The 9,373-nt window shown below is 42.8% G+C and overlaps 1 protein-coding gene across 2 annotated transcripts; it reads right to left on the bottom strand.

Annotated features, from left to right (window-relative positions):
• Positions 1-1,512: 1,512 nt before the first annotated feature.
• LOC120027991 (cytochrome c-type heme lyase-like) lies at positions 1,513-8,466 on the bottom strand. Of its 2 annotated transcripts, none has more exons than XM_038973091.1 (7): positions 8,348-8,466; positions 7,773-7,944; positions 7,094-7,272; positions 4,727-4,875; positions 3,239-3,358; positions 2,880-2,966; positions 1,513-2,743 (listed from the first exon to the last, which is right to left on the bottom strand). In XM_038973091.1, exons 2-7 carry the CDS (start codon positions 7,909-7,911, stop codon positions 2,545-2,547), a joined length of 873 nt encoding a protein of 290 aa, XP_038829019.1. In that variant the 5' UTR covers positions 7,912-7,944; positions 8,348-8,466; the 3' UTR covers positions 1,513-2,544. The 2 variants fall into 2 exon arrangements, with proteins under 2 accessions (XP_038829019.1, XP_038829020.1); XM_038973092.1 differs by having other exon boundaries at positions 7,094-7,269.
• Positions 8,467-9,373: the final 907 nt, after the last annotated feature.

Below are 9,373 nucleotides of genomic sequence, written 5' to 3'. Positions count from 1 at the left end.
ACTGCTTACAGAGTAAGGAAACCAATGTAATTTTGTCATTTGGGTGAACTAGTTATGAAACACAATGTGTATACATTTCCATCAATGTTACAGGATGGGATCAATACTGCTGTAAGACATTAGTAAGCAGTTCAACTGTTTTAAACATGGAGCCCTTTGTCTCCTCTATCCATGGCCCACGCGCTCTCATGCACATACATAGACCCACACCAGAACATGATCAGCAGACACGAATAACGATACAGTGGTGACATGTGGACATTATAATGTAGTGCACGCACAAACACACCAGAACAAGCATTCTTTGCAATGTAAATACAGACTGGAGGGACCAGATAGGATGAAAAAAAATCCTCCATTTACTAAAATGCCACGGGCTGTTTGTACGTCTGTCTGCTACGTACAGCAGGAATTATATGGCACCCTGCCAAGCAGCAGCCCTGGTGGAAATGTTAGAAAATGATGCACATTCCATTTTGCAGACGTGTTCGTGGTGGAGCGTTTAGGGTCCACATGCTGTGGTGGGTTTGTGTGTGTGTGATGGGGGGAGGGCAGGTCATTCCAGAATATTGGGATTCAAGCAGTAGAACATCCCTGCCAATTGTTAAGGCCAGGTCCCAGCAGGTAACAGACAGTGTTACCAGTTCTCTCTCTCTCTTTGGCTGACCAGTGAAACACAGCAAACAGACAATTGATAACCCCCCCCCCATCTTTATCAGGTAGAGTAGTTGAAAATAAAGCAGGAAGCTCAGGAGTATAGAGCTAACCAGGGTGTGATCTTAGTTCCCTTTCCCACACCCACTCAGCAGCACTGGTACTCCTTCTCTTAATCCATTTGTCTGGCTCTCTCGCCTTCTCTGCATCTGTCCATCTCTATTCACCCCTCTTCAAAAGGCAACGGAAAATTCCCCAGCTGAACAGACACAATACTGTATCAGGATATGAATCTATCTTCAGACTGTGGAGTGGTTGGTTCTCTGTACAGATTCTCATTTACTCTCCTTTCCATAAAGTTTAGGCTACTAGGCAGGTTGCCTAGTGGTTAGAGTGTTGGGCCAGTAACCGAAAGGTTGCTGGATCGAATCCCTGAGCTGACAAGGTAAGTACCTGTCGTTCTGCCCCTGAACAAGGCAGTTAACCCACTGTTCTCCGGTAGGCCGTCATTGTAAATAAGAATTTGTGCTTAACTGACCCTCCTAGTTAAAAAAAAAAAAAAAAAGGTTTTGAATGTAAAAAGATTTCAGGTGGGATTGAATTACTGTAGATCTCCTTTTTAAAAACCATGCGCCTTTCTTTCACGTTCATCACACTGTGACCCACAAATAAATTCACCGACCTTTGGGCTGGCTCGTAATGAGCCCTGGCGTGCAAAGCAGGTCCTTGAGAAATGGGAGTGATATGGAAGGGGATATATCCTGGAGATATGGCGCCATCTGCAGTTCATATAGCCCAGCTACAGTTTTATCACTAAACCAGAAGATGTTGCTGAAAATACAAATGCATCTGACAAGATAAAGAGACCTAATGGCTTCAGAGCCAATAGTACCAAGTTTAATGGTCGTTTGGATAATCAGGAATAAAATCGTTTTAGAAAACAAGCAGCTGTACACACAGAAATTAACCTCACAGACAATAAATACAATCAAATCAGCATAGCTTCCCACAGTAGCCGACAGGGAAATTCAACATGGCTATACAACTAGACAGAACAGACAGAGGGAAAGAAAACTAGCTACAATTCTGAATAGGCCTACGTGTCACTACAAAACCAGGAAGGGTATCTTAAGACAAAAGCAAAATGGAGTACACTCAAAGGTTTGACAGCAGAATAGTCTAAAAGCATCCATTTAAAAAGACTTAGCTGACTACGGTTTTACTTTTACTTTAATAGACAGTAGGTGACAAACGCAACTGAGTAGTATGAGTTTTGAAAGCATGATCCAAATAAAAACAGCCCACTATGGTGCAAACCTCTACAGTATATTAAGTCCAGACAGATGTACTGATAGTGGTTTTGTCATCTTATTTTGTTTTATAAATACTCAACGAAAGTGTTTTTTGACCACCAAATCAAACAGAGCATATTATTTAAACTTAAACGGCTAGAAATAGAAGGGGGAGGGGGATCCTACAGTTGGCCTGGTTTAAAGATCAACATCCCTGCTGGGTTGCTCATCCATCTCCATCGCAAATCATTCTCTGTGCAATTATACCTATATTAGAAAGGCTGAGAGGATAGAACCAAAGCACCATACCTCCAGCGAACCCTTAAAGCAAGCCACTCGCCCTCGCTGGATAATGTGTGCACCAAGACATTTAAACTGCACTAGAAGAATTAGAACCGAAGCACCTCAAAACACATCAAACAGTGAAATCAAATGTGAAATCAATATGATTATGATGGAGAATCTGGTATATTACAGTCATGTGATGAAGAAATTACTGCAGTTTTGAATGGGTCTTCTTGGTTGTTGTTCTTTTTATAACATCTCAGTATCGAAATGAGGAATGTAAAACCTTGTTTTACAGTGTTTTGCTTGCTGCTTACGAGGTCCAGCGCCACCAAGCCACCTTCATCCTGTCCCAGACTGCATCTATAGAGTCAAAAGCTGGGCGGACATCCAGGATGGAGAATTCATAGGTGTTCTTGTTGATCTCTCCGTCGTAGTAGTCGATCACATAGCGGACTTCCTTCCCACAGCGGTCCACGATCCAGTCATGACGGTCAAACGGCAATTCATATCTGTAGAAACAAATTTACGTAAAAGCATATCAAGGCACTTCCACTTTCAAATTAGCATATTATGTTAACGCCTCAAATCAGAATCTGCACAAATAACTTCTTACACAAACATTTTAAAGTTAAAAAAAAAACTCACCCCATCCAGTGACGCATTCGAGCCCTTGGGGAGAACTCCTTAGCTTTGCCACCAAACCGTTTCAGGGATGGACCGCATGGACATTCCCTAACAAGTAACATGTCAGTGGGGAACAGGTCATTTTTTTACATTTATTTCCCCATAAAAAAAAACTACATTTTGTAACAAAGTAAAAGAGGTGCTACTGGATCTGGGGGCCAGACGGGTTATTGATGTGTCAGTCTGGAAGGCCTCTAAAATGATGTAATCCACGATTAGCTTAAGTATTAACTATGACCAACTATGAATAACTAAATCCATGTTTAACTAAAGCACTTGATATACTGGCTCTGAAACTGTTTCGTATTTTTTCTACTCACCCGGCATGGAGGGCCTCCCACTTAAGAATCTCCTGCCATGCTTGCTCGTTGTTGGTGTTGTGGATCTTGATGATATTGGACATGTCCTGCTGACCCAGTTCATCTTCCTTCCAGCGCCACCTGGTGATGAAGAGGTTAACATGGCTGGTGAGAAATATAACCTTTCTGCTGTTTTAATGCTGCAATATGTAACTTTTTGGGTGACCCCACATAGAAATATGAGTTATAGATCTGTCATTCTCATTGAAAGCAAGTCTAAGAAGCAGTATATCTGTCCTATGTGTGCCATTTCTTTGTTTCCCACGCTCAGGTTTAGTTTTTGCGCCTTATACTTTCGGTTTTGTACACTGAAAATACAATCATTTAGGTTATGGAATGGATATTTCACAGCAGTTTAGATGGTACAATGATTCTCTACACTATACAAACTGAAATTAGGCAAACTATTAGAATTTTAGCAAACAGGAAATGAAATGGCGGAGCAATTTCTGCGTAGTGCATCTTTAAAGGACAGAAGTGCTGAATGATTAACTGAAATTGCAGTTAAGTTCTTTTTCGGTGAGCTCAATGCGCACAAAGCAGTTTCTCTAGAGATAAATCAGACCAGTCTGAACTGCGCGATGTAGTAGGGAGTTGTAGTTTCCAACAGGCCAATATTAGACATAATTGTCACATTTAATGCATTAAACTAACTACAATGAGCATAATCCATTGCGCATCTACTTGTCTGGTCTGTGTTTCTTTTACGTCTGCTATGGAAGAGAGAAGAATGCGCAATGGTGAGGTGATATAGAGAGCAGCTGCTGCTTCGCGAGGTATCTCTACCTGAAAATACAAAATCTAAGTGATTTATAGTTGGTATTCAGCAGTCATAAAAGTATGCCTTATTTACGTTGAACTACAAAATTGTGATTTTGTCACAGCATAGGCAGCAGCTCTATAGAGATGAGATGATGACTTGGAATTGAATAACAGTCATCAAATGTAATATACACAACAACTGAAATATTTATTAACGTAAAGTAATGTGAATAAATGGTTAATAAGTTATAAGCAGTAATGGGCAGTCACTACCATCATGGGACTTTTAAAAATTGTTTTATTCTGTGTTACAGTATTCAACCCACAATGCATTTAATGTAAAAAAAATAATCGAAACCTGTGATAATTTGTATATGGTCGAACCAAAACGACTGCAAAAAGCACTAAATGCTCAGCACTAAAGGACAGTGCTGTACAGTGTCGTCTCCTGCTTCTGGAAAGCAGTGTTATGTATAACGAGTATTTGCATGTCTACTAAATAAGACAAAATAAAAAGTCAGACCAAAACACCTCACAATGTGTTGGCAGATAGTCAAGACACAGCACTTCAATAGCCCAGCCTATATTTTATAGCTTACTATTCCATCATTTTCAGGAAACAAGATCTGCTCAATTGTATCCTTTGTAAAAACTACATTTTTGTAGCAAAAGTTAGGGTATCCTTACCCCTTTCTGAGCATGGCGTTCCAGAACATCTGTTCCGAGGGGTAGACCCAGTTCTTGCCCGTTCCGGCCCGGGGGATCTTAGACTCCTCTCGGTTCACTGGTAGAGGGAAGGGCTGGTCTGGGGCAGGGACCTGGTTGGGTGGAGGCATCTGGACAGAACATGATGATAATAACATTAGCCAACATGTTTAACCTTGGTCTCTTTATCAACTTTTATAAAGTGACTTTTCCCTTCAATACTCTAGTTGAGCACCTATCAACCAATCAAATCAGCTGAAATCATGGTGAGAAAAAAACACATGATCTACAGCAGCCATACTCAACAGCGAGACTGCCCCAGAACGGGGGCTTTCAACTCTCGGGCTTTCAACTTACTGCTGGTGAGAGTTGTAATAGTAGCACGCAGAATGTGCAATTTCCAAATTTGGTAGTAAATGGCAGTTTTCCTCTTAGAGAGCTACACTTCAAAAGTATGTGGGCACCCCTTCAAATTAGTGGATTTGGCCATTTCGGCCACACCCGGTGCAGACAGGTATATAAAATCCCTCACACAGTCATGCAATCTCTATAGACAAACATTGGCAGTGAATGGCCCGTACTGAAAAGCTCAGTGAGTTTCAACATGGCACTGTCATAGGATGCCATTTTTCCAACAAGTCAGTTTGTCAAATTTCTACCCTGGTCAACTGTAAGTGCTGTTATTGTGAAGTGGAAAAGTCTAGGAGCAACAACGGCTCAGCCGCGAAGTGGTAGGCCACACAAGCTCACAAAATGGGACTGCCAAGTGCTGAAGTGCATAAAAATGGTCTGTCCTCAGTGGCAACACTCACTACCAAGTTCCAAACTGCCCCTGAAAGCAACGTCAGCACAACAACTTCGTCGGGAGAGTCATGAAATGGGTTTCCATGGCCGAGCAGACACACACAAGCCTAAGATCACCACGTGCAATGCCAATTGTTGGCTGGAGTGGTGTAAAGCTTGCTGCCATTGGACTCTGGAGCAGTGGAAACACATTCTCTGGAGTTAAGAATCACACTTCACCATCTGGCAGTCCAAAAGACAAATCTGGGTTTAGTGAATGCCAGAAGAACGCTACCAGCCCGAAAGCACAGTGTTAACTGTAAAGTTTGGTGGAGGAGGAATAATGGTCTGGGGCTATTTTTCATGGTTCGGTCTAGGCCCCTTAGTTCCAGTGAAGGAAAATCTTAACGCTACAGCATATAATGACGATTCTGTGCTTCCAACATTTTGGCAACAGTTTGGGGAATGTTCTTTCCTGTTTCAGCACGACAATGCCCTCGTGCACAAAGCGAGGTCCATACAGAAATGGTTTGTCGAGATCGGTCTGAAAGAACTTGAACTCCCTGCACAGAGCCCTGACCTCAACCCCATCAAACACCTTTGGGATGAATTGGAACCCCGACTGCGAGCCAGGCGTAATTGCCCAAATCAGCGCCCGACCTCATTAATGCACTTATGGCTGAATGGAAGCAAGTCCCCGCAGCAATGTTCCAACATCTAGTGGAAAGCCTTGCCAGAAGAGTGAAGGCTGTTATAGGAGAAAAGGGGGGGCCCCAACTCCATATTAGTGCCCATGATTTTGGAATGAGATGTTCGACAAGCAGGTGTTCACATACACAAAAGTATCTATAACCTGTCCGAAATGTCCAGTTGATCAACAAGCCCATGTTAGGCTAACCAGCTATCTAAATCTTGTGGTTATCATGGCCAGATTACATTCCCAGGGGCCTCAACCCCCATTGATTTTTTTGTTGAGTCACTCAGGGATTATATAAGACATGGCAATATGTGTAGAATTTGCAGGAAATAAGCTTTAAAACTGCAACATTTTCTCTCCGTGAACAAGAGGGGTGTAGCATTTTGAACCATTTGGAGTTATCATTTTACATTACATTTTACATTTTAGTCATTTAGCAGACGCTCTTATCCAGAGCGACTTACAGTAGAGTGCATACATTTTATTACATTTTACATACTGAGACAAGGATATCCCTACCGGCCAAACCCTCCCTAACCCGGACGACGCTATGCCAATTGTGCGTCGCCCCACGGACCTCCCGGTTGCGGCCGGCTGCGACAGAGCCTGGGCGCGAACCCAGAGACTCTGGTGGCGCAGCTAGCACTGCGATGCAGTGCCCTAGACCACTGCGCCACCCGGGAGGTAGTTATGAGGCGGGGGTTTGTTACTACTCTGATAAATGACCATATCCTCCTGACCTTTGCCACCTAGGACATTTGCCTGAGTGTACATTCTGAACTAGAAGTCGAGTACCCCTGCCCTACAGTTCCACTGGTAGCAGTGAACAGTTAACAGGGAACATGTACATGCATTATCATCATACTGACCATGTTAGTGGGGTCAATGTCAGTCTGGCCTTGTCCAGCTGCTGCTGCCTTCATAGGACACTCCACAAACTCATAGGCCCGGTCCTGGTGCACTGGCCCTGCTGCAGCAGCAAGCTTCTCTTCTGTAGGGGCAGCAGCAGTAGCCTGGTGCATGGGGCACTCTGATGGAGGGGCAACTGCTGAGGGCATTTATGGCAAAACGAAAGTTAGAACACAGATCCAGGGAATAGGAAAAGGAGTTGTTCCTTGTCAAGTAGGTCACACAGTCAGGAATAACTCCTTCCCCAAAGAGAAAAGCTTCACGTGATAGATAGTGGATGTATCATCCTCAGAGAGGGAAATTGTTACCACAACCTGTCAGACACAACAAAGATCAACCAACACATCAATCACTACACAGATTACAAATTGTAGACTATATACTTTGGAGAACCTTCATCTCTTGAAGGTTTTGGCATTCAGGTGCAAAAAGTCACCTCTGAGCACTTCTACAATGGGCAAATATATATGGAAAGTTTCAATCAAATCAAAAGAGGTGCTATGAAAAAGTGTTTGATTTAAAATGGATTTACCCTACTAACAATAGTACATGGTAAGCAAAGCTCAAGAAAAACTCAAGAAAAAGCGATATAGACAGGCAAGCTATCGGTCCTGGTGATGAAGCAGAGATGGAGCCTACCTTTGACTGGTTCCTGTGCCTGGTGCATAGGACAGCCCTGTGGTGGGGCCACGCCGACAACAAACGCAGGAGGGGGAGATGCCATCATAGATTCGGCCTTGACTGTGGGTGGAGCAGGACTGGACATAGTGGCACCCATCCTGGCTGACCTGTCCTTGTCCAGAAAGATGGGCTAGAGGACAAAAGTGGTCAGACGTTTAGTTAGCTAGCTGAATCAGTCTAGTCAGCCAAAATACTACTTAACTTCTTGATAGTACAGTCGTTTACTAGCAGCTATTTTTCTGTCTCAAATGATAGCTAGTCTGGAGAAAGGATCTAACTAGTTACGTCAGCAAATGCAGTTATGTCGCTAGCTAGAAAAAGCCGAACTTGTTACAAAATAGTGTAATACAGTTACATACCTATAAGATAGCATTAGCTGCTAGCTAGCACCTTTTCAATTATGTGTTTAGAAATAGATGTAACGTTACTGAAAACAAAGCGTCTCACACCGTCGGATATGTCCTCACTGTATAGTTTACCAATCTGATCAACATAAAGAGTCATAAGAACAATTTCCAACATAAATCACCTACCTGGGTCCTTGAAATCACTGGCGCGATATCACCAATGTCAACGTGCGGACACGTTTCCCACAATGCAATGTACTTGGCACATTGGTTGTACAATCCATTGCTGTGTTGCTCCGCAGTTGTGAAACAGTACGTCTTCTTCTTCGATGAGGTTTAACGGCGGTTGGCATCCAATAAATGTTGCATTACTGGCACCTACTAGACTGGAGTACAACTCCCTTATACGTTGCTTGAATTATATATATTTTTAAATACCCTACTATCTAACACTACATTCACAAAAAAATAAAAAATAACACCACCCTACTCCACTATTTAAATCTATTTAGTCCTACCTCAGGCCAACAACCTGAAAGGATGGGACACCACCACTTAACACACCCTGTAACTCTTCTGAGGTCAAGTCTTGAACACCCAAATACCTCTCTGCAGCTGCCACCACAACTTCAATTTTCCGCGATTTACGTTCCATCCTTGCAGTAGAGTTGATAACCATTGCTAAAAATGCAAAAAATCCAATCTAACTGAAAAATATATCTGTTGTTGGCCTATCCCTCTGTACTGGTACAGATCTACTATTCACGCCACTCCTCTCAGGATCCCTCCCCCTTGACCCATCTTCCTCTACTTTCTTCACTACATCAGCATATTCTGCACTACTCTAACCCTGGAAACCTCAACCTGCCTATCTCGCAAAGAACATTTCTGATTCCCCGCCCCATGGGCACCCCTACAATTAACACATACCACTACTTTCCCCAATGCTACACATTCCGTTGTCTCATGCCCTTCTGCACACTTCTCACACCAAGGAACCTCCCTCCTACACACTGCTGCCACATGCCTATCAGCTTGACACCTGTAACAACGTAATGTATTCGGCACAAAAGCTCATACATGATAACTTACAGTTGAAGTCATTAAAACTCATTTTTTCAACCACTTCACAAATTTCTTGTTAACAAACTAGTTTTGGCAAGTCAGTTAGGACATCTACTTTGTGCATGACACAAGTAATTTTTCCGACAA

This window comes from Salvelinus namaycush, chromosome 33, assembly GCF_016432855.1.
Source record: "Salvelinus namaycush isolate Seneca chromosome 33, SaNama_1.0, whole genome shotgun sequence".
NCBI classification, from domain to species: Eukaryota; Metazoa; Chordata; class Actinopteri; order Salmoniformes; family Salmonidae; genus Salvelinus; species Salvelinus namaycush.
This window is presented reverse-complemented; position numbering and strand designations above follow the sequence as displayed.